Below are 26,963 nucleotides of genomic sequence, written 5' to 3'. Positions count from 1 at the left end.
CAGCTGAGATTATTAATTTATCTTTTTGATAAGGTTTTGTTCTTCGCATATAGTTAAACCAAAACTTAAGGAAGTTCGCTTCTCAGTTTCAAAGTAATTAACTTTTAAAAACACTAGTTAATATAGATAGGGGATGCCACTTTCAACACTCTCAGCTATATCTTGGCAAACAGATTTGCTTGGGAAAGGAATTTGGATTGCCCCACAAGAATTGCAACCTTATAGAGTAAAACTGATAATCCTTGTCAAGTAGGTCCATTTAAGTAAAGTATGGAAAAAGCAAAAAAAAGTTGCCTTGGATACAGTCTTTTTTTATTAAAAAGATCCTGTTAAAATCTCATAAATTCCATGCAGGTTTGACAAAAAAGCTTTGATCACAACTGAAGTAAAATATAGATGACAAGGATGACGTAATTGATTGTTATGTCTTGACTTCTACAACAAATGGTTGCAGGCTCTACAAAAATAACCATTTATTCAAACTATTTATTATTAATCTATCATTTGTCATCAAGTTTCTTCTGTTTCCACTTGCTTCATCCTTAACACAACAGGAACAGATGTACAGGGAATCAGTCCAAGTTCTGTAATCACTACGGATACAAACTCTGGTGGGGTTACATCATAAACCAGATTCAATAATGTCAATGAATTATAGTCTCTCCAGTCGGATAAATAGGCTGTCTTGTTTCCAATATTGACTAGGTCATCTGGGTCACCTAAAACATCAAATTTATTCATTTATTTCAAGGTGCAATTTCAGAAGCCAAAGAAAAATAATAAATGCAAAATAACTGAACTAATATACATTATTGTTTCAAGGGCTGCTTATCAGCCCACTTCATGTGTGGGATTTACTCTGTGTGTTGAAGACCCATTCATTTTTTCCCATCGGTGGCTTAGACCTGCCCGTGTCATCCTGATTTCCATGCCTCAACCCTAATCCAAGAGTCAAAAACCTGGTTTTTACAAAATTTACCCTCCAAAAATATTGATTTTTGATTTTGAAGTTTTTATGATCAATTTCCATAAATCTATAATTTTACCTGGCGATGTATGTATGACAAGTATAAGGCCCTTACGCTAATCAACAATCACAGTAGGTGTCATTATTTGTGGTTTTAAGTAATACCCTTATCTGATGGGTCATAAAAATCTTCTAGATTAATTAATTTGTAAACAGAATTGGTCAGTCAGCATTTCATCATCATACGATCACAAACTTGCAACATTTACCGTAGTTTTAAGACAAAATCGTAATTAACTGAAAGAAGAAACTGTGATGAACTCATTTGAAAGCAGCGTTTATTTTAAAATCCATTTAAAATATTGAAATCAGACGTGTTTTTGTCCAGTTCTGATTTTCAAATCGACGTCATTTCATATTCACTTCTACCGTGAATAAGCCTCTGCCTGTAAGAGCACCTCTTAACATAAAGAAAGATAACTCAAATTTTATCCATTTTCTCTGTAGATTTGGACATTTAAATGTAGGTCTTCAGGGTCATGGTGCAAAGATAAGAAGTTCTTTGCTAGAAAAAAAGGGGGGGGGGGGGCTTCACTTTGTCTCTTTAATACTGATATACTGTTCTTTGGAGGAGTTAAAAGGGGGGTCTTCACTTTGTCTCTTTAATACTGATATACTAACTCAATCTTTCTTCATTCTTTTAACTTTAGGACATTTAGGGTGAAGTCTTTTGAGTCATGGTGCAAATATAAGAAGGTCTTTAAAGGGTGAAAAGGGGAAGGGTCTTCACTTTGAATCCATTATTTCTAATGCCATTTTTCTCTTTTCCAGAGCTCCAGATAAGAATTCACAAATTGGGGTTTTTACCCACCATTTTCTTATATAATTGGGTGATAAAGTTTGTTAATTGCATTATCAATTCCAATTCACCCCTCATGTTAATATCAAATTGGTTTTTTTACCACCAAGCTCCTTAATGTATTGGGTTTTTTCATCAACACAATATTGAATATTTAGGCAATATCAACCCCAGATTTTTTTTCCATCTTAAATACGTTTCTTTCTTTGTTTAGCCGTTTTATTTGGTTTAGGGTTAGGCTTAGGGTTAATTGCTAGCTGTTTTATTTGGTTAATTCACTCAGGAGCATTTGTAGGTTTAATTTGTGTCCGTTTCAAACCTTCTGCCAGTTTTGTATTGTCTCACAAAAACGGATATGTGTTTTCACAGGCACTTGTCTTATACCATGTATACCTTTATATAATATCTCTAATTATACTTAAATGTTTTTGTTTTATTCAATTTACATAAATCTGGGTATAGTTGTCTTTTATAAGAACTTTGGTTTCTGATTTCATGTCATAATTGATTTGGCCTTTCGCTTTTTCCAATTGATTTCGTATTTGACATGTTTGACGAAACCCCGAGTTTACTAGCTATGTTCTTGTTAAGGTACGCACACACGCTGTGTGTTCGATGGACGCTTCCTAAAAACACTGGCTGTTTCTTGTTATCATCATAACTTTGCTTCTATTAAATATTTTTACCGGACATTCACTTTCCTTTTAATTAAATGTATGTTATGATAAATCCCGAGCAATGCCAAAAAAATATGACTTCATGACACACGCTAATTGGATAAACGCTGAGAAGATCGAACTGTTTTCAAAAACACGTGTACCTATTGAGCAACAGAAAACTCCAACAGGGACCCATTTCAGCTACTTGATGCAGGGATCTATTTTTAGAACGAAAGGAAATTTCCAATTATAAACATTATAAATATAGATTTACGCGACAACCGTAAACAGATAAGGGTAAATAATGCAAACGGTAGCCAATAATAGGGTTGAGAACTCATGGTTTTGGCATGTAATTGGGTTTTTCTTTGAATTATTTGGGTTATTGAACCCTGCAATGGGTAATTGCATTGGGTTTTTTATTATTTGTATTGCGTGATGACGCAAATACGCAGCTTATCTGGAGCGCTGCTATTCTTAAGTTAATTTGCAAATAATTAAATACAAGAATCATGCAAATAAAAGAAATGAAGGCTTATTATCTCATCTTCAGTATACCAAAAGAAAAATATAAGAGATATGAGGATATTTAAAAGAGATATGAAACTATTTCCAGAGTAAAAAGTACATACCAAGTTCATTCAGTACAAAGCTATCTGTTTGTCCTCTTTCACAGAATTTATAAGTTTCACAGCAGACTAGTACAGATACATTAAATGATTTTGCTACAAGAGCCAGTTGTGAGCTTCCAACCCTAGACATCACACATCCATTGGCTAGCAAGGCATGCGCTCCTAAGAACACTTTGGTAGCCTGTAAAATACAATAGAATAATAAATAACAGTAAAGAATACACATCTTTAATATTCCATATTGGTTATTTTAATTTAGGTCTGTTTTATGGTCGGGTTGTTGTCTCTTTGACACATTCCCAATTTCCATTCTCAATTTTATTTGGTCTAGCTTAGATGAAGTGGTCAAAAACATGACTTAGGCATGCTTTTTAAAGCAATGGCATTAACAATATATTGGTATCTATTAGTTTGTGATTTTTAAATTCATTGTTATCCATATTGATATTTTTTTGGTAGGTATATCTATGAGATTTGAATAAAACAGAACATTCATCTGAAGCAAAGTTATAGTCACCACTTTTAAATTCACATATATCCTACATGTACATGATGTATAATCATAGTAAAATGTTTTGTTTTGTTTTCTATTACAAACCTCTTGCATGGCATATGATACAGCATTAATCAACATATAGGAGCATTTAATTCCTGCACGCACCAGTCTTCTTAACATCTCTTTACCTGAAATTAAAGTCACATATAAAATTTATCAACATCTGTCAATAAATAAGTATGTAAATAAACTTATCATAGATACCAGGACTAAATTTTGTATATACGCCACACGCATGTTTCGTCTAAAAAAAGACTCATTAGTGACGCTCGGATCCAAACAAGTTTAAAAGGCCAAATAAAATACGAAGTTGAAGAGCATTTAGGACTAAAACTCCTAAAAGTTTTGCCAAATACAGCTAAGGTAATCTATGCCTGAGGTAGAAAAGCATTAGTATTTAAAAAAAACAAAATTTTGTAACCATTTAATTTTAAAAAATAACCATATCAATGATAATTCATAACAGCACAAAAAGAGCTGGGCTAGTGATACCCTCTAGGAAATAAATCTCCACCAGCAGAACAATCTTGAACAATAAGCTGTAATGATACCCTGTTAAAAGTATTCAGTTAACAGTAAATGATAATAAGATTATGTACACTAGGTGCTTCTGATACACTTTTTCAGTAACTTAAGTGAGATACTCGATCGGCTGTATGAACAAAAAGGATCTCATAAAAATAGCTCATACCATATATCTAAAATCAACTGGGCTGATGCAATTGGAACCTTACTTTGTAACTAAATTATCAATTGAAAATTTAGGAGAGGTGTGACTTTTACTGTGCATATTGCTGTGTATTTCTTTATTATACATTGGCTAAAGGTAAAGGAGGAGGGTTGAGATCTCACAAAACATGCTTTATATCAAGTTTAAGGAACTTTATAGGTACTAATGTTTGTCTTTTTTGCTTTTTTAGCCATATATAAACTAGAGGCTCTAAAGAGCCTGTGTCGCTCACCTTGGTCTATGTGCATATTAAACAAAGGACACAAATGGATTCATGACAAAATTGTATTTTGGTGATGGTGATGTGTTTGAAGTTCTTACTTTACTGAACGATTTTGCTTCTTACAATTATATCTATCATGAACTTTGCCCATTAGTAACAGAGAACTATATTTGGTAAAAATTTACATAAATTTACCAAATTAATGAAAATTGTTAAAAATTTACTATAAAGGGCAATAACTCCTTAAGGGGTCAATTGACCATTTAGGTCATGTTGACTTATTTGTAGATCTTACTTTGCTGAACATTATTGCTGTTTACAGTTTATCGCTATCTATAATAGTATTCAAGATAACCAAAAACGGCAAAATTTCTTTAAAAATTACCAATTGGAGGGCAGCAACCCAACAACCAGTTGTCCAATTCATCTGAAAAATTCAGGGCAGATAGATATTGACTTGATTAACAATTTAACTTCTTGTCAGATTTGCTCTAAATGCTTTGGTTTCATAGTCATAAGCAAAAAACTGCATTTTACCCCTATGTTCTATTTTTAGCCGTGGCGGCCATCTTGGTTGAATGGCCAGGTCATCGGACACATTTTTCAAACTAGATACCCCAAAGATGATTGTGGCCTAGGAGTTTCAGTGGAGATTTGGTAAAAGATTACTTAGATTTATGAAAAATGGTTAAAGATTGACTATAAAGGGCAATAACTCCTAAACGGGTCAACTGACCATTTTGGTCATGTTGACTTATTTGTAGATCTTACTTTGCTGAACATTATTGCTGTTTACAATTTATCTCTATCTATAATAATATTCAAGATAATAACCAAAAACAGCAAAATTTCTTCAAAATTACCAATTCAGGGGCAGCAACCCAACAACCGATTGACCGATTCATCTGAAAATTTCAGGGCAGATAGTTCTTGACCTGATTAACATTTTTATCCCATGTCAGATTTCCTCAAAATGCTTTGGTTTTTGAGTTATAAGCCAAAAACTGCATTTTACCCCTATGTTCTATTTTTAGCGGTGGCGGCCATCTTGGTTGGTTTTTAAACTAGATACCCCAAAGATGATGCTGACTTATTTGTAGATCTTACTTTGCTGAACATTATTGCTGTTTACAGTTTATCTCTATCTATAATAATATTCCAGATAATAACCAAAAACAGCAAAATTTCCTCAAAATTACCAATTCAGGGGCAGCAACCCATGTACCGATTGACCGATTCATCTGAAAATTTCAGGGCAGATAGATCTTGACCTGATAAACATTTTTATCCCATGTCAGATTTCCTCAAAATGCTTTGGTTTTTGAGTTATAAGCCAAAAACTGCATTTTACCCCTTTGTTCTTTTTTTAGCCGTGGCGGCCATCTTGGTTGGTTGACCAGGTCACGCCACACATTTTTTAAACTAGATACCCCAAAGATGATTGTGGCCAAGTTTGGATTAATTTGGCCAAGTAGTTTCAGAGGAGAAGATTTTTGTAAAAGATTACTTTAATTAACGAAAAATGGTTAAAAATTGACTATAAAGGGCAATAACTCCTAAACGGGTCAACTGACCATTTTGGTCATGTTGACTTATTTGTAGATCTTACTTTGCTGAACATTATTGCTGTTTATAGTTTATCTCTAACTATAATAATATTCAAGATAATAACCAAAAACAGCAAAATTTCTTCAAAATTACCAATTCAGGGGCAGCAACCCAACAACCGATTGACCGATTCATCTGAAAATTTCAGGGCAGATAGATCTTGACCTGATAAACATTTTTACCCCATGTCAGATTTGCTCTAAATGCTTTGGATTTTGAGTTATAAGCCAAAAACTGCATTTTACCCCTATGTTCTATTTTTAGCCGTGGCAGCCATCTTGGTTGGTTGACCGGGTCACGCCACACATTTTTTAAACTAGATACCCCAATGATGATTGTGGCCAAGTTTGGTTTGATATGGCCCAGTAGTTTCAGAGGAGAAGATTTTTGTAAAAGTTAACGATGACGGACGACGACGGACGATGGACGCCAAGTGATGAGAAAAGCTCACTTGGCCCTTTGGGCCAGGTGAGCTAAAAAGATGTGGTATGCTGATGAGACTCTCCACAGAGGCCAAATGACACAGAAATTAACAAATTTGAGTCACTGTATGGCCTTTAACAATGATCAAAGCCCAATTTATTTTTATGGCCCTGCACTAGTTGTTTATGTGTTCGAATGTCCTGTGGTATCTTTCGCCCCTCTTTGATTAACTAGAACTGTAAATTATGATTTTTTTGCTCTGTCTTTTAAATCATAAAAATTGTAATGAAATTAAAACTCACATATTTAATTTTGATAGCTTTATCTAAATGCAGCATTTTTTGAAATTGCAATATTTAAACTCATATTTTTTGTTAATTATTTTAAAATAAAAATTATAAAATACAGCCAATTATTTCTGAATTTACCGTGGTAATTTCTGAAGAAAAATAATGCATTGAAACTTTCATACAAGATGATAATGTCTAAAAATAATTGCATGAAATTAATTGAGTGATGAATGTGAAAATCAATCACATGGTAAAGCTTGAAATTTTCACAGTGAAAGGAACAGCCTAAAAAAGAAAGCATCAATAGTGGATGGTCTTGATGGGGGGGGGTTCTGTTATTCTATAAACATTTAATTTTCACCCCTTTTGTCTTTAATCCTTAAAAAAATTAACCCCTTTTTTCTTTCAAATCTTCCAAAAATTAACCCCTTTTTTCTCTAATCTTCATATTTTTGGCCCGTTATTCTCTAATCTTCATTTTTTAAGGGCATTATTCTTTGATCATTTAACCCCATCCAAACCCTCATATTGTCTTGTTACCTTCCATTCTAGGTCGTCCATCTATCACAATAACTCGGAATTTTATTCCATGTTCATGTGCTGTACGTAAAACTCTTAACACCAATGACGAACTGTAAAGAGAAAAGAGGTATAAATAAAGCACTTAACATGAATGATAATATGTAATAAGAAATATAATTCAAAATTTGATGACTTGAAATAAATCATGCTGATCAATATATAAAAGACAGAACTCATATATTAAAACAATACAATTTACTTTAAACAAGATTAAAACCTGGAACATACTCTTCATTATCATCTTTAGGTTACAAGAGCGCAAAAAATGTGACTTTGTGATTGACAGTATCTTTTCAAAGGGACATAATTCAATAAGTCATACAATACATTGACATCTTCAAGGTTGATTATCTTATAAAAGGGACATAGCTCACCAAGCATATACTACAATGACATCATTATCAACTATCTTCTTGTCCTCTATAACAAATGTAGAGATAGCCTTTGCTGGGAGGATAATTTTAATCTTTATATATTCATCAATACTGTCTATTAAGTTCTGTTTTGCCTGAAAAACAAAATATTGTAAACTGCATTCACTAGCAATAACCTTGTTTTCATATTGTATACCAATAAATATAGCATAGAAATTGAAGTAATGTAAATAAATATCTGTTAATTTAAGCTTATTTCAGGTCTGTGGAGAGTCTGTTTCTGAGATGATATAAGAAAATCTATAATACACCAAGTCATCTTTTATTCCATATTTGAATGTCCAAAAGTAATAACAGTTTATTCATGTACATCATGTATATTGGATTCACTCTCATGCAGTTGATTTCTATTCTATATCTCAACACTACAGGTGTCACCTGTGGAGCTTGAGTAGGATATGCTTGCCCCCGATTTTTGTTGCTTAGTCTTTAGATTTTTATGTTTAATTTTGTGTACTATTGTATGTTTGTCATTTTCTTTTTGTAGCTAGGGCCTTGTAAGTTTGTTTTCAACTTGTTGAGTTTGAATGTCCCATTTGGTATCTATTGCCTCTCTTAATCTATATAATCCAAAGTAACTACAAATGTAAAGAAAAATGTCATGAATCTGAACTGTTATTGCTCTAGATCTCTTTCAACAACAAGATTGCTTGGCCATAGCAAAATTTTTAAAGCCCCTGTGTAAATGGGGGATAAAATTGGGTTACTTTATAAAGTGTATATAGATCTTTGTATTTGTGGCTGTTTTTCAATTGGCAGAATATGCATTAATATGCATTAATTTTTATTGCAATCATCAACAATTTGGTGTTACAAGAAAAAACACTATGTTGAGAAAAAAAAAATACATGATAGAATTTGACCTTTATCATGTTTATTAAGTTGACAAAAATTATTGACAGTTAATAAATATCTGTGAAGCATTATGAGATGACATTTTTTTTGTTATAATTGATTAATCACAGACCCACAGTTTTCTAGGACTATATAAAAAACAATTTTACTTACCTCAATTTCAGACAGATCTCTAGTGCCACATGATATATTATATTTTAGATATTTTATGGCATTTCCCATACTAACAGACATTAGTCGACACTGGTTTAAAAAACTGCAACAGAAAAAATTATGTTATTATGATTTAAAAGTGTAAAATTCTTTTTACCTTGCATGTGGTGATTCTAAATAACAATTTTTCAGGTGAGATTTTTAAATCTTTAGTTTTCTTTTTTCTCGTAATAGTGATAAAATTTCCCTGATGGAATCATTAATAGGATTTTTTTTAGACCTGAACATGCTGAGCACATATGCAACTTATCTCCATCAAGTCAATAATGGAAGTTCTACCATTGCTTATACCAAGATCAACAGATTTTATTGATATTGAAGGATTGATTAAAGTTCCAACATCCAATAACATATATAACATGTTCATGTGGTATTAAAGCAGCAGTGTTTTTATAGACATGATAGATTTACCTTATATATGGTTTAATTCTAGTTTCTAAATCTCTTGACAGTTCTTTATGTGCTGGTGTTGTGTAATCTGCTATTACCTATAAATATATATATATAATATCATGGTGGTTGTGTAATCTGCTATTACCTATAAATATATATATAATATCATAGTGGTACATCACATTGAGCCTAACATTTAACTTTTAATATAACCTTTAATTATTGCTTATTATACACAAATAACATAAAAGCATTGATTTAACTTCAACTACATGTAGCATGCCCAAATATTAAGGAATAGACCAACATATGTCAGCCTTTGTAGACCCTAAAATAAAGTGTCCTGTAAAAATGCAACATACATGTACATGACCAAATATATATCAAGCATAAGACCTTTTTTAACAGGCAAGGGTGCTTTTCTATTCACTTGTACAGTTTCTATTTACTTGTACAGGTAAGATATTTGAGATGTAAGGTTCCATCTTTTGGATATTCAGATTTTTTAACAACATACCTGTTTAAATGCTACTAACATGGCAAGACACCTTGCATTAGACCCACAAATAACACCTTCAGCGTACTGGACCCCTAGCCTCACTATGGCTGGATGTATAGTGCAACTTTTAAACCTGAAAAAGAAGATGATTAACATTCAATATAGCATGTACATGATGTACAGTTACTGAGATCACTTTATTGGTCCTTTAAAAGTATAGTTTAATTAGAATATTATGGATTCATTTATTTTCGTGGGTTCATCGATTTTCGTGGATTGAGGAAAAGTTGCATTTTCGTGGATATTTGATTTTGTGGTTTTCAAAAAGTCTGTATTTAGTCATTCATCAAATTTGCAATTCATTGAACATTTCAATTCGTGGTTTCCATCAACCCATAAAACCCACAGAAAAATGCCCTCCGGTCTCACAATCTTAATTCCATGTTTAGTGAAGTGTCAAAACACTTATATTATTTGGTATATATGTTAACAGCTGAATCAATAATGAACAAGTGTACAAGATTAATTTGACTACTCTGAGATTTTGATCTTAAGGAGGTTCGCTACTGAAATTCAAAATAACAAGAAAGTTTTCCTGTTGTGTTTTTTTATAACTCCTTTCATATGGGAGTGAAAAAATGAAAAAAAAAATATAGGTCAATGCGCTATATTTTTCGTAAGGATGGCATTTATGGTCACTCATAATGTCAGTATTGAAAAATCCGGTATTTTCAAAGAATTGGAACATCTGCATTGAAGTTTCAATTACAACAACAATTCATACAAATGTAAATATATTTTATTCTAATATCAATAAAAATATACCTTTATTTCAATTTCTACAAAAATTGTGCATTCAAGGCATATAGTCAATGTGTTTTTCCCGTAAAAAAAAAATAAACAAAAAAGTACGGGAAAGAGAATGACATCAAAATGAAACCTTTGATTTAACCTTTATAAAATAACAAGAAATTTTCAAAAAAATTCAGAAATAATTCACAAGACTTTATTTTAAGATATTATTAATAGAAAAGTATAGGTCAATGTGCAAAATTTTGAATTAGAGCTGAAAAAAAATCAAAATTCCATGAAAAACTACGGGAAATTTAAATTTAGACATTTTTCATAACATATATGTCAATTTATCAAATACTGTTATCTTTTTTAACCAAACAATTTGTTTTAAATCTAGATCACTGTATACTAGGTACAACAAAGACCTTTTTTCATAAAAAATATATAACTAAGGACTGAAAAACATTCAAAACAACATCAAAAAGTTCATGAAAATGACATCATTCTTTCAAAAAATCTGAAACCTGTCTTATGATCTTTTCTGATTTTGTGACACGTACACCTGAACCACTCTTTTCTGTGAAAAGATCTTTTATACCTTTACAACCATTCCTAGAAAAGGCCAACTTCAAGTGCTCTAAGCACAGTCCACTACTGGCAATAATACGTGCCATTCCTAATGAAAGGATCTTACGATCAATCAACAGCTTCAAAGAAGGCAAATTTTTATGCAATTCTTTCATAGAATTGAATTTGTCTGATATGACACATTCTGGTATATATACTTTTTCAAAATGAACATTTAACTCAATTTTCTTATTGACAAGTGTGCATAGTGCATCAACATCTTCATCAGCCCTGTGGGCTTCATATGATTTGCTCATAAATGTTTCAAACAAATTTGTCTGTGAATAAGAATTCAGACCTGGATGAGAAAGTTTAAATAATGGCAATGTGTCAATAAAGCCTATCACAGTTGACTTGAATTTATCAAGCAAATTACATTTTTGTAGTGAAGTGTACAATAACACACAGTCATATGTTTGAACATTATGGCCAATTAAAACATTGTTCTTAGTTTTTTCAAGAAAAGAAATAAAGTCATTGAGGCACTTTTTGATATGGACAGCAGGCAACACATTTCCATTTGATAATAACTGCCCATTCTCAAATGTCAATCCAGTAATCTCTGCCGCCTTTGGTGTTATTTGGTGCTGGGGTAGGACAAATCTGGAAAAAGATTCTGCTGCACTCTATGCTGCTAATTGTGTGATATGGGATGATCTACCTAAAAAGCAATATAAATACAACTTATTCCAGTTCCTAGATGTTCACATAAGAAGTACATGTATCAGTAGTTGTAAAGGTTCTGTATTAAAATAAGTTTACCAATTTCTCCACAAAATGTATAGCAATGAGTAGTGATAACATTTAGTTCATATAATGTACAAGTTTTTACACAAGAAATCCACATATTTCTTTTATTTCAAAGTACTTGGCAGACTTTGTATTCATATATAGTGTAGATCTTGAAAGCTAAAAAAAATCAAGTTCCATAACTCTCTGAGGAGTTGGATTTAAAAAGTGTTAGTATAGTGTAGAATTGTCAAAAACATCAGCGTCTAATATCTCCAATAAGTTGTGTTAAATTATTATTATAAATGGCAGTTGTAAAAAGATCGAGTACATATGGTGACTAACTGCTTTGCAAGATTTGAATGACCTAATAAAGTAACTGACTGACCGACAGACAGACAAGGAGCATCACTTTAAAGGTCTCTCCATCACGTTGTGGCGTGGACAATAAATGTATTGAAAAAAAATGTTTTTTTATTATAACATACTTAGTCCTGTAGCTTCTATGTCAAAGAAAATTTCTGTAACAGAATCATGCTTTGGTGAGGCTTCTATTCTTGAAGTTCTAGGAGGGGGTATTTCTGTTATGTTTTCAGGATCCAATCTAGATTCTTTCATATCTATGCCTGACTGGTAACTGATTCCTTCCCTCACTTCACAGCTTGATATATCTTGATTACTGAAAAAAACATTTTCAACAATGAATATGAAACTCTTCATTTTTCTCAATTATACATTGATCTTAAAGAATGCCAGGTTGTTTGGAAGTTTGATTTATTGCAATAAAATATGAGGATTTAATAAATAGGTAGTATAGGATGTGAGAAAATTTTCAGTCAGACTTAATTTAAATAGATATAGGAAGATGTGGTGTGAGTGCCAATGAGACAACTCTCCATCCAAATAACAATTTAAAAATTAAACCATTATAGGTTAAAGTACGGCCTTCACACCGAACAACAAGCTATAAAGGGCCCCAAAATTACTAGTGTAAAACCATTCAAACGGGAAAACCAACGGTCTAATCTATATAAACAAAACGAGAAACGAGAAACACGTATATATTACATAAACAAACGACAACTACTGTACATCAGATTCCTGACTTAGGACAGGTGCAAACATTTGCAGCGGGATTAAACGTTTTAATGGGCCCAAACCTTCTCCCTAGATAGTCAACTTTCAAATTTGTTTACTATTTTTTTCAAATTAACTTGGATTTTCATAAAATTATACTGCTATTTCAGTTATATATGGATCTTACTGAATCCTAGCTTGTTATGAAGTTAAGACTATTGGCTGAGTATTGCTGTGAAGTTTAAGGATTTAATTAATCTATAGGTCAAAATAAAATAGAATGTGCAGTTCCCACAAAAGTCTTTAAAAAAATTATAACTATTTCAAAGCAACTAGGATTTTCATCAAATTTACAGATATCTTCATTATATATTTATCTTACAAAATACCCATCTTGGGGGTAATTTGGTTTATTAAAGTTATCTATCTGATGGCCGATTTGCACTCCTTTTGTTTTTGGGATTTAGGTCTCATAAACATCTATATCAATATCTTTTTAAAATGAAACATTGAACAGGCTCTTTATATTTTAATCTATTATGTAAATGCATCTTTTATTATTGACTTGTCTACTTTATTTCTCAGTCTGGCTATGGTTGTAGCATCCTCATCTCCAACTATCGTCATAATGTTCGTACCTTTTATTCTTGCATCAGCTACCATTTGTACTACCATGTCAGCTTCCATTGCTTTGGAACTCCCACTATAATTCTTTCTGCAAGTATGTACTTTAGGTATCTTTTTCATCCTTCTAGCTGTCACACATACTCTGCATGTTCTTGATCTTAAACTATAATCTAATATCATGCCTGTTCTTGTTCCAATCATTGAGCAATGACCTGTACAATAATTCATACAATAAATCAATTCATTCAAATTGGAGAATACATTTACATTTTATAAAAATAAAAGAAGACTGTATCAAGGACATAAAGGCTCCTGTTTAAAAACCCTACAGGGTATCAGACTGAAAATCAAACTTAAAGTGTATGTATTATAATCATAATAATTGTTTTCAAATTTGAAAACATTTGATTTATATAAAAAAAAGAAGATGTGGTATGATTGCCAATTACACAACTATCCACAAAAGACCAAAATGACAGAGACATTAACAACTATAGGTCACTGTACGGCCTTCAACAATGGGACCCATACCGCATAGTCAGCTATAAAAGGCCCTGATAAGACAATATAAAACGAATAAGTAAATATAAATAGACTGACAATGTAACAGACAGACTGATGTCTACAGTACAGCCGACTCTTACCAAAGGACAAGGATATACATGTATAACACTAAATACCCCCTAACCTGTCAGACACCGGACATAATTATTTGTATGAAAATTTTCATGTGGAGTAGTATTAAGAAAAAATTCCCCGGTGTATGTTTAATTGGTTATATGTGTATCGCTTGAAAATCTATGTCTATATAAAAAGGAAGATGTGGTATGATTGCCAATGAGACAACTATCCACAAAAGACCAAAATGACATTTATAAAACATTAACAACTATAGGTCTAGTTTTCTTTTTATAAAGTTTTGTCGTTCAAAGTAATAAAACACATAAAAATTTCTTTAACTTACCTGTGAGACTATCATACGATCTGCCACTACCTCTTTTTTGCCACCCTGCATCAACTGCTACGGTTATGTCGTCGTTTCCACTACATCTTTAAGTAAAAAAAATGGAAATTAGTAACACATGGATACCTGTATATCATTTTCTAGCAGCTGGGATAAACTGTTAATAATACTTTTTAATAATTTCTAAACATTATGTTATTTTATTTGTACACCATTTTTAAAGTAATGTTAAAAAATGCCTTTTTATCAAATTCTAAATTGACTATAAACATTGATTTATACCTGAAATTTGGATGTATTGTAATTTGTATAACTTGCTCTTGTCCTGATTGAGCATGCAGGAAACAATTAAAATTGAGAATGGAAATGGGGAATGTGTCAAAGCGACATCAACCCTACTATAGAGCACACAACAGCCGAATTAAGGCCACCAATGGGTCTTCAATGAAGCGTGAAACCTGCATGAACGACAAGATATTAAGAACCACTAATCAATATGAATTTCAATCAATATTTATAAAGAAGACTAAATAATTTCTTTCATTAAAATTGAAGTACTATAGATAATACTGCTATTTCTGAAATTATTGCATTAATTGTTTTTATTATTGCGAAAAAATTGCGACAGGTTTAGTAATACATGTATATGGCAATAATTCAAATTCACATTTTGAAATTTATTATAATTTATTTCTATGTAAAAAGGATTTTTATCAACATTGCAAAAATTTAAATCACATTTTAGTTTAAAATAATGAAATCGCAATAATAGATAAATGCACTCAATAATTTCTAAATTTACTATTCCTCAAACTCCAAAATCATTTCTATTAACTTACTCTTTCGTCATACTCTTTTCTTTCTCTGTCCATTCATTCATGGATTTCTCTGCAATTTCTTCAAGAATTGTTCCAATTTCATTTTGTCGTTGGTCAAACATTCTGTGACTAACTGGAGGTATATTCAATGTGGATAGAAAACCATTTACTTGCCTTTCACCAAGACCAGTATGAATTGATGCTAAAATAATAGAAAAAACAAAATTTATTAAATCTGGAGGTTGATTTTTGTTATAAATCTAGCCCCCTAAGGGATGACTAACCGCCTACCCTGAAGTTGGGCCTTTAAGTTTTACCCTATATAATCTTTTCACTTTTTCATATCTAACATGTCTAACCGCACCACATATTTTGTATGTACATGTAATAGTACATTTTTTACATGTATGTGCCTGTCCCAAGTAATTAGGAGCCTGTTATTCAGTGGTTGTCGTTTGTTGATATGTGCTTCATCATAAATTTGTTTTCCGTTCATTTTTTTCTGCATGAATTCGGACATTAGTTTCTCTTTGTAATTTCAGGGTCTGTTATAGTTTATTATGAGGTACCGGCTTTGCTTATTGTTGAAGGACGTACAGTGACCTGAAGTTGTTAATTTCTTTGTCATTTTGTCTCTTGTGGAGAGTTGTCCCATTTGCAATCATACCACTCATTACCCAATTTTTTTTTATATAAAAGGGGAAGGTTTAAATCTAACAGTTAAAACTCTGACCGCAATTATTTGTGTGTGTGACTTCAGTCAGAAGTGGTGTGGTTATAAGTGTCTTTGTATTATTAAACCTTTTAGATTTAAAATTAGATGTTTTTGGAAGGATGAAAATATCTGGAATTCCCAACAATGGTCCATACATACATGTAGTTACTATTGCAATTAAAATTATGATTCATATAAATGTACATGTGCATGGACATTTATATAGAACTTATAAAGAGTTAGACAGAACCAATAGCAAATATGAAGCTTTCATAAATGGTTAACTTGCCTTCTTTTTACATCATATCTACATTTTGTACATGTACATGATTGTCTGACTAAACCCCCAAGGTTGGTCAACCGTTGTACTACATGTAGTAAATCTGCTTGCTTGATACTTATCAAGTAAATTTTAATCAAAATTTAGCTAAATGTAGCAAAATTATAATCTGTTCTCTCAGAGACTGAAGGCCAATATTTATGTATGTATAAGTACATGTATAGATCTGAAGTCATTTTATTGTGTGAAATGTACTTATCCTTTAGACTAAAGTTTTAAATAATTAAAACTACTGTAAATTCAGAAATTACTTTGAAGTTTGAACATTCATTATTGCAATTTTGTTATTTTAGATTTTCAGTATTTAAATTTTCATGATTTTGAGAAAAATTCATGTAAAATATTCATGATATTTCAAAATTCAAGTTTAAATTATTTACAACTCAGTCACATTTTTTCACAATAATTTCTGAATTTACAGTATAAAGTTTTCTAGGGAAGAAACCAATTTAATTCACTTCAAAGGGGGTTACATGGTTGTGGCTGTTTGTTCTAGTCAGATTTTTTTCCACACAATTTGTTAACATAATTTTTTATTTGTAAGTTTTCCATCAAATTATTTTTATCAAAGTTTAACACTTCACACTCACAGGCTCGGATCCAGGGGGGTTCTGGGGTTGGAACCCCCCTTTTTTGGACGATCAATGCATTGGAATGGGGACATGTACATGGAACACACACACCCTTTTTTCTCTTGGGTTAGGAACACCTCCTGTTTAAAATGGTTGGATTCGCCCCTGCTATATGTTACCTGTATAAGGTTTTAATATAGGGGAAATTAAGCAAGATTCTGAATATTTTTTTGTCATCTTCTTGACCACAATATTTTTTTCATCAAATATGGCATGACTTTATGGGATCAAAATATTTTTTTAAGGAAGAAAAAAACATGATTGAGAAAATTAGGATGAGATATCAGATATGAAGTTTAACAGCCACTACATGCTTAGTGTAAAATATCCATAATATATTATATGTTTAATACACATATTTGAGAGATAAAAAATAGAGGATTGCACATGCATGTACATTATTGCTACAGGTGAACAAGAAAACCACATATTTTTTCTTTCAGCCTTATTATCAATTTATAGACTTTTGTTATTTAACTTATAAAGAATTTATAAAGTAAGACATCTTTGAATGAATGCAGAGGCAGCTTTAGGGAAAAAAATTGGTTGCTTATATAGGGAAATACTGAAGCATGACTGGAGTGGGCCCCCTCTTATGTCAGTCAGTGGGCCCCCATCTATGAAAAAATCTGGATCCGCCACTGGGATGCGATGATTACATTTACCTGTTGCTAACTTTGTATTTACATCCCATATTCTGTTGTGCTGTTTTCCTGTTGGTATGGCATTGATGTTTTTACAACTTTGGTTGACACATAAAACTTTCAAGACAGCAGCCAGGCCACATGTTGTTATGTTTAAACAGTTTTGTAAAGAGAGTGGAAGACCACATTGTTTGCACGCAGCGAGATGATCTGCCAATACCCCAAGTTCTACGACCCTTCTTCCATTTCTCCAGCTGTCGTCTGATGTTATGTTAACATTGTTTTCATCTATGACTTCCTCATTTATAAAATTTGACAGGTCTGGTTGTTTATATGAAGACGATGGATATGAAGTTGTATATGCATGATCTAGTAATACTGTTCGAGCCGTTTGTCTGATGTTCTGACCCTTCCTAATTGACGCAATTTTCTGTTTTTGTTTACAAGACAAAAATCCGTGTCTAAACCTCCCCATTGAATAATGATCTTATAAAAATAGCATCGATGTATATTAAAAGTAAATAAGATATAAAAGTTTGATGTAAAATGGTTTAAAAATGTTCAAATATACTGGCAAACGATCTGTTGACGGGTCTTCTGATGTCGTCTGGTGTCAATGTAAACAATGCCGGAAATAGGCGAAATACCGCGTAAATATTATTGTCGTATATTCTGGATTAATTTGACATTTAAAATTGGTTTAAAATCAAAATTTCACTAAAAATAAGGTAAGATATAATATTTGATAACTTTGAGTCAAATACATTGTTTTAAATTTATAAAAAATAAAAAATATATTACGGCATTCGTTCTCAACTACGGTGCGCAAACGGTGTCAAAATAATGAGTAGCGAACATCCTTAAAATAAAACCTGATTTCAGAGGACAAGACTTTGTGTTAGTGACAACGCTTTCTAATAAGATTTAAATACTCACAATAAATAAGTGCAAGTGAGTCCTCTCACTCATAAGGCATAAATACTTACGATAAAACTCTGTGTAAGTGAGCCCTCTCACTAACACACCATTAATACTTACGATAAATTCTGTGTAAGTGAGCCCTCTCACTAACACACCATTAATACTTACGATAAATTCTGTGTAAGTGAGCCCTCTCACTAACACTCACTAACACACCATTAATACTTACGATAAATTCTGTGTAAGTGAGCCCTCTCACTAACACACCATTAATACTTACGATAAATTCTGTGTAAGTGAGCCCTTTCAATAACACACCATTAATACTTACGATAAACTTTGAGTAAGTGAGCCCTCTCACTAACATGCCATTAATACTTACGATAAACTTTGAGAAAGTGAGCCCTCTCACTAACACGCCATTAATACTTACGATAAACTTTGAGTTGAGTAAGTGAGCCCTCTCACTTACACGCCATTAATACTTACGATAAACTTTGAGTAAGTGAGCCCTCTCACTAACACGCCATTAATACTTACGATAAACTTTGAGTAAGTGAGCCCTCTCACTAACATGCCATTAATACTTACGATAAACTTTGTGTAAGTGACACCTCCCTCTCATACTGGTGTAGATGTTCAAATAGCCTGACTTGGCGTTGAACTTTTGTGCGTTGTGGTATTTTCTGTTTCTCTAATTTCTTGGCCATCTTTTTCTGTGCTTGAACATCATCTGCCATTAAATGGTCTGGAACTCTCTTAGGTTCTATCTTAGCCACTGAAATAGACAAATATATCTATATTTCAGGGTGAGGAATGTCATATCGTGTATCTAGTAAGTAAATTGCAAGTTTGTTCTCAAATTGATTCAATGAAATATTAGATATCATTCAGTAACATAAATGGTTAACCGTTTCCCATAATCTGACATTAACTTTTAACATGTAATTCTAGTGGATAGACCATGAATGAAGGGGCAGGACCAAATAATTTCCCTGTTAACAGCATATCAAACATGTCAAACGTCATTTCATTACCATTTATATACGACTATTAGCGGTTCCCCTTTTTACTGATAATATCACAAACTAACATAAAAATTTGAAAAGGAGCAATATTTTCTGGTCAATAGACCATGACTGGTATACTAACTGGGACCAGACTTCTCTTTTCTACCTGAAGTAGAATTGGTATCCTTAGTAGGACCAGACATCTCTATTTTACTTGAAGTAGGATAGGTTACTCACTTTGTATGCTTTGAAGGTATTAAACTTTATTGTGCAACATAATTTGTCTCCTGATTTATTTTTTGATCTGATTGATCTTAAGCTTGGAACTGATAACTTAAAAAAACTTTAAATTAGCCAAAAACACCCCAATCACAGAGATCATTAATGAAAGCAATCAACACTTGAGAACTTACTACATATATCATATAATCAATGTTGTGATCAACATTACTACATTTTAACTGAAATTTCATTTTACCATGATAGTGTCTGAGCATTTTGTTTGTAATTTTATGTACAAATGTATTTTATGTACATATGTATTTTATGACATTTATGCTAATAAATGGTTTAAATAATTGCACTTTTTTAAATGACATATATCATGTATACATATGCTTCCTGAATAGCACCCTACCCACTTCAAATCCTTGCTAGAACACTGTATGTATGTAACACTCCCAAACGTGTCCTTCCCCCCTAACGTGTCCGATTCTCCCAAACGTGTCTTTTCTCCCTAATTGTGTCCGAAATGTACAATATTCCCCAAACGTGTCCGATAATTGTTATTTGCCAAAACGTGTCCAATATTTAACGCCAAAACGTCACACGTCTTTTAGCCCTAATACAGGTATTTTCTAAATAAAATCACTGATAACTTTTACGGCAACTCTATGATGGGAGACACACGTGATGAAGTTGTCATTTATTAGATTAAGTTAGTTGGATGTAGGTTTTTAATGATCATAATAATGGCAAAATTAAACTGTTATTATTAAGTAACTTTGACTGCAGTTGCTTATTGTCCAGTTGCAAAGATTTCATATTCATTTAGAGCGAACATACACATAGTTTTGGAGTTGAATCAATTGTTAACTTTGTTAATTATTTTGTACTTATCCGATGATACCTTTTATATTTATCCGAATATTGCATGGCGGGCTTTTAAATGCATTTTTCCCCCACTTTTGTCAATAGTTTGTGTGTATTTCAAAAGCTCATCAAATCATAAACTGGTTATCCGTTTTTTTAATAAATTTTAGGTTTCTGCCATCACTAAAGAACATAAAGTTCAGTGCCAAATATTTCATGCATAAGTTTTATAGATTCTTTTTTATGAATATGACTGTTATGTGATCAACGCCGGTTTTAATTGCACATTTATTTTGTAGTCTTTAAATAAACTTTAGACTGTTGATTACGTATTGTCCAGTTGTAAGTACTTAATGCATATTTAGAGCGCACAATAGTTTTGCAAGTTTTAATGTTTTTATACTGTACTATACAAATTAACTATAAACTGAACTTTAAACTGATGATCGCGTATTGCCCAGTTGCAAGTATGTCAAGTATAATTAGAGAGAACATACAGGTTTTATTGTTTTTGCAGTTCTATTTTGAGAGAACATAGACTACCTGTTTTTATTTTTTTTACATTTGAACATAAATGTTTTAATGTTTTTACTGTTCTTTTGTTAAGATAAACTTTAGACTGCTGGTTGCGTATTATCCAGTTGCAAATATTTCATTCAAATTAGAAAAAAACATACAAGTTTGAATGTTTTTTTCAGTTCTACATGAGAAATTAACTTTAGACTGTTGATTGCGAATCATGCATAATTAGAGAGAACATTAAAGTTTAAACGTGCAGAGAAAGGGACCTTTTGACCCGTTAACTACATGTACAATTTAACTCAACATGTCTGCTTACAATTTACATAAGATATAGTCGAAATGACGCCCCCACTTTAACCCAGTTTAATTCTTCCGGTTTGAAAAAGTACTAACGTGCCTTATGTATATTTTTAATGAAATGGTAAAATTAGTATACTTTAATGAAATAGCAATAACCAAATAATGCTTGATAAGGATACGTTTTGGAGATTGGACACGTTTGGGGGTTAGTTGAGAAATGGACACGTTTGGGCGTTTATACAAATGACACGCTTTGGCACAATTTTAAACTAGACATGTTTGGGGGAATCAGACACGTTTGGGGGGAAGGACACGTTTCTGAGTGTTACATATATACTATGACTTTATTCAAAGTCAAAGCTAGTATCATCTTGTTTACCTGAAGCAGAACTGGTATCCTTGCTTGAAGTTCCAGTTTCTTTTTTCTGATCTTTTAAAGCCCTCTGTTGTTCCTACAAATACAACATCAAATAAAATCAAAGGTGAATTCATAAAATAATATCTTATCATACTAAAATTGTATTCTTTGAACATATTGAAAAATATCAAATAATACAAAAGGTAAATTCCAATCTATTACATGTATGTATTATATGATATTATTCAATGTTTTTTTTCGCTATCATAATCAACCCTGCAAAAAAGCGTGTATAAAGTATTAATATTCACTTAATTGTAGTAATAGAGTATATTTTTCTGAGCTATTTCAGGGATGCATATAAATAGAATGTTTTTTTTATTAGATGAATGAATAAATATGAAGTTCAGAATCAAAAAAGAACTTCGTCATAACAGCATTTTTAATCTTGCATGTGTGACTATCCATCATTTGTTTCCAGCAATGAAAAAAAATATTGCTTGCATTTATTGCTGCCATTATTTTTTTGAAAGTAAACAAATAGTGTTATTTATTGTTTTGGTTTTAGGAAATGTTGCGTACATTAAACGCATTCAAATTTAAAAGGTAGATTTATATTATTGCAAAGCCTTTGAATTTTTCTGTCACATTTTTTTCTGTAAAATAAAACATGTAAAAGACATTAACCCTTTCAACGCTACACAAAAAAATAGAAAAATGGCTGCTGCTGCTGCATTTTTTTTAGTTCATTCATTAGAACAGTATTTTCCTTTTCAGATTGCTGTATCTTTTTTATTATATGAGATACAGAGAAAATTATTGCATGAAAAATACTCAGGAGAGCATGAACTGTAATGTTAGGCAATTATTTTACTGAAATTTTTGTCAGGTTACCTGTGTTTTCAGGTAATTAACAGGTAAAAGGTGTAATTTATAACATTTGTGTTGAATTTTGAATAAAAACTACTTTTAGTCTTCATTTATTTTGTTGTTTTATCTGCCATATTGTAAAGAAGACACCAGCTGCCCGATTCCGTAGCGTATTGTACCATACATAACGTTTTATGTAATCGTGGCACAAATAAATAGCTCCGTCCTAAAAAAATTCAGTCAACCTCCATTTTCCCCCCTTTTTCTACGTCTAGTAATGATCGATCAAATCATATTTCCCACACGAATTTAATGAAATAAACACATTGAGATAACAAGAAACCTTTTAACTAATCCTCGTTGTTAGTTTCGCCAAGGAAATGCTGAAATTTTTCCATATTTACAGCTTCGTTTCCGATTTCCGCCATTTGCATTTGTCAAAATATTTGTTTTTATTTTCCTTCTATTTTCCTTCTACTGCATGATTTTACTATAAAAATAGTCGGGATTTCAAGCGCAAATGAGACCTTGCATATCCTAGATTCAAACGATGAAAAATTAGAGAGAACCCGAATGAAAACCGAATGGTTTAAGAGTCCTAATGAAAAATCCTTTTTCATCGCGGCATATGCCGCGAATAGCAGTGGCGAACGGCGTACGTCATCGCGGCATATGCCGTGTATAGCGTTGAAAGGGTTAACAAGATTTTCAATTTTTTTAACAATATCTTGTTTATAGTCATATATACCTGTAATGCCCTTCTTTCTGCCTTTAATTCTGCTTTACTTTTCTGTGGTTTGTTTGGATCTATCTGATTACCATTATTTTGGGCTTTCGGTGGTCCTTTAGGTTTTTGTCCTTTGTTTGGGTCTGTTTGATTGGTTACATCTGAGGGCTTATCTTCTGTCGTCACTCTAGGAGATTTGCTACCATCAGATGATTTCTGTTGACCTTGACCTTTACCATCACCAGCTGGATTACCTCCCTTTCCACCTTTTGTTTTTTTGTCTTTCTTTTTACCTGGTGTTGACCCTTGATCTTTCCCTTTATCTTGACCTGAGGCTCCCAATTTGTCTGACATGATTCAATCTAAAAATAGATAATTGTCTGTAAAAACTGTGTTACATTTCCATATTTTTTATGTCAGTGTTGTTGTGTAAATATGTCAGGTAATTAAAGTTTGTGTTTAGAAGTCAAAGTTTAATGTTCGTCACCGTTTGTCAACAATAAACATAAACCATGGATATTGAGCATGTGTTAAACATGTACAATCAGATAATTAAAGTTTATTTTAAGGACATCCATGCGTTTTGAGATCACAGGATTTTTACCAGAGGGGTCACATTGAGGTCACTTTGCATACAGAAAATATGTCAGAGAATTGCTTCCTGAATGAAAGAAAGCAATTAACTTAAAGTAAACTTCTTCTAAATATGAACATCTTCCTATATTAAATTAAGGAATTTTCTTCAAAAAAATATTTATATATGTACATAAGTTTTAAAATAAAAACTACATGTACCCATTGAGTAATAAAAAAAACATGCATTATCTTTTTTTAATTTGAGGTATCTTATTTGACTTTAAGCATTTGCTTTTAAAAGTTATTTACATTATTCAGGCCTATTACATCATGTTCATCATTATCTTCAGATGCTATGGATGGACAATTGCAAGAAAATCAACTTGTCCAACAACCTCTTAACTGAAATTTATGGACATTTTATTTAGTTCCTGCAGAAGGTGTAGTGTAAAACTAAAAATGGGATACAACTTTGAGATGCTCCCTCTCAGGTAATAAATATGGGATACAACTTTGAGATCCTCCCTCTCAGGTAATAAATATGGGATACAACTTTGAGATGCTCCCTCTCAGGTAATAAATATTATGTTTTGTATTGATCATGTTGATTGTCTTTGATTAGTACATGTAGTATGGCGTGAACGATGGACAATAGTCTAATAGACAGACAATAGATATCTACACAACTATAACAGTTTTGCCAACATTTCATGAAGCAAATGCGAGAGATTTCCCCAAAATTGAAAAGATCAAAGCGAAAAACCAATATAGATCAAAGGAAAATGCAGCAAAAAAGCATGAACATGCATGAGTCTCACACTAAATGCATGAGACTTGGCAGCCCTGCTACAAGATCTTTAGGTGAGTTAAAGGTGAAACTGAGTGGACAGTATCAAATGCAATTCAGCTGTTTGTTATAAATTTTTACAAATCTAGTGGATGCCTGGCCTTGAAAAATATTACACTTATTCCTTAATTAATATACACCTTATCGCTAATCCCAGCCGACCCGGCCACTTGAAGGGGGTCTCATTGGGGGTTCCAATCCTGTATCCCGCTTACTGTTTTGTCAGATTCCTGTATCCAGCTAATACACTATGTACTTAAGCAATTCTCATTATTTTGTCATTTCCCGTGTTGTGCTAGACCTAATTTCCCATTTTCACAACACAATAATTTGACTATTATGTCTTACGCTAACAAAAAAATGGCAATCCCATGTCATGCTTATAAACCCCAATAAGACCGACCTTGAACTTTTGAGGCATACAACAATCACTTTTCCATTGTGGCATCAGATATTTTGTTTGATGACTTCAAAATTTTACGGGAAGCTGTGTGATATCCAGTAATGGAGGACAAATAGCGATAAGGAGTATTAGGAACCTTAAATCAAATTTATTGTCACTAAATATATGTCACTAAATATAATATTTAGTGACAATAGTTGTGATTGACTTGAACAGCTCAGAAGTATAACATATGAAAAGTATTACAAAAAATGTACATACAATTATACAGTACTGGGGACTGCTAGTAGAAGTACTGGTACAAAATGTTTGCTGTACATGTACATGATGTATCTGTATCTTCGTATAGTAGATAAAATGTTGTGCAAATGGCAATATGTCTCGTCTGACAGGTGTAATCTGTCACCCCACTCCTTCATTCCCCGTAAAATGTCGTTCTTTGCTTAGATCAAGAACAAAAAAAAATACTATTTAGTTACCTGTCTTCTGTAATTTAGATAAAATATTTAAGTCAAATTCAGCCTGATGAAATAAACGATAAACGAGTAAACACTGAACAGTTTTTAAACGTTGAATACCGAAAAATAGTTAATATTCATAAATGCAACGTACGTTTACAATTATAAGGAATGTAATGAACTTGTTAGATTTATAAACTGTATGTTTCGTACAACAGGAAAGTCATGGTGCGGAATTTGATTAATTATCTTTTACAATTTACTGCTTGAGTGTTTGTATTATTCTATAGTTATGAATATGTTATTTTATTTACTGCTCAGGCACGTTCTAACTTGGACGTAACAAGTGAATTATTAGAACTCGCCCCAGTTGTGGATCGTCCTTGTCCCGCGTTGCACTTTAAGTTTGGGAGAAATCTGAATACCGTAAAAAAAAGATTTAAAAATTCCACCAAATAATATAATAGCTTCGTTTAGAACAAGCACGTCATAATTTTTAGTTGACGCAATGTCGGTTTTTTTTTTGGAAAAGGCAGCATTTTGATGAAAAGGGATCAATATGTGTTCCATGCACGAAAAATTTCCGGTTTTTATTATATATATGTAAGACTCAGATCGACGTCCAGTCTCTAATCGACGTCCGTTCCTAAATCGACGTCCAAATCTGACGTCACAATAAAATATCTTTCCAAATCGGTGTCCAATTTTATTCCTATCTGATCGACGTCCATTTTTTTGGCTTCTCTAATCGATGTCCAATTTCTAGCTTCTCTAATCAACGTCCGTTTTGGACACATAATTCAAAATTGACCAGAACCGACAGTAGCCGAAATGTTTAGACCTTTAAACAACTTATGTGTGACAAATAGGACAAAATGTTTTTTTTTAAATATTTATAACATACTAGACTAAATATGTAAGCATCATTTTTGTTTTAATTTTAGAGATTACATGAAAATAAGGAGATGTGGTATGAAATGAATAATGT

At 32.2% G+C, this 26,963-nt stretch overlaps 1 protein-coding gene and 1 pseudogene across 2 annotated transcripts; both read right to left on the bottom strand.

The window, feature by feature from the left end:
- Positions 1-339: 339 nt before the first annotated feature.
- Positions 340-26,102, bottom strand: LOC134700535 (translation initiation factor eIF2B subunit delta-like). 2 transcript variants are annotated; one of them, XM_063561919.1, is made up of 12 exons: positions 25,779-25,941; positions 23,713-24,053; positions 22,116-22,188; positions 19,404-19,590; positions 9,942-10,056; positions 9,443-9,519; positions 8,972-9,074; positions 7,904-8,037; positions 7,488-7,579; positions 3,716-3,801; positions 3,118-3,298; positions 340-719 (listed from the first exon to the last, which is right to left on the bottom strand). In XM_063561919.1, exons 2-12 carry the CDS (start codon positions 24,043-24,045, stop codon positions 511-513), a joined length of 1,590 nt encoding a protein of 529 aa, XP_063417989.1. In that variant the 5' UTR covers positions 24,046-24,053; positions 25,779-25,941; the 3' UTR covers positions 340-510. The 2 variants fall into 2 exon arrangements, with proteins under 2 accessions (XP_063417989.1, XP_063417990.1); XM_063561920.1 differs by lacking the exon at positions 25,779-25,941 and adding an exon at positions 25,997-26,102 and having other exon boundaries at positions 341-719.
- On the bottom strand, positions 10,479-12,713 carry LOC134700536 (3'-5' exonuclease DinG-like; annotated as a pseudogene).
- Positions 26,103-26,963: the final 861 nt, after the last annotated feature.

Source organism: Mytilus trossulus, unplaced genomic scaffold, assembly GCF_036588685.1.
Source record: "Mytilus trossulus isolate FHL-02 unplaced genomic scaffold, PNRI_Mtr1.1.1.hap1 h1tg000158l__unscaffolded, whole genome shotgun sequence".
Classification (NCBI taxonomy): Eukaryota; Metazoa; Mollusca; class Bivalvia; order Mytilida; family Mytilidae; genus Mytilus; species Mytilus trossulus.
Note: the sequence above shows the minus strand (reverse complement) of the source record. Positions and strands in the feature narration are given on the sequence as shown.

Excerpts from the sequence above, each read along its gene's own strand:
- LOC134700535 (XM_063561920.1), bottom strand. The coding sequence starts at position 24,045 with ATGTCAGACAAATTGGGAGCCTCAGGTCAAGATAAAGGGAAAGATCAA. Across the intron at positions 3,299-3,715 it reads TATCATATGCCATGCAAGAG|GCTACCAAAGTGTTCTTAGG; the intron begins GTTTGTAATAGA and ends TGTATTTTACAG. Across the intron at positions 720-3,117 it reads CTTTGTACTGAATGAACTTG|GTGACCCAGATGACCTAGTC; the intron begins GTATGTACTTTT and ends TTGATGTTTTAG.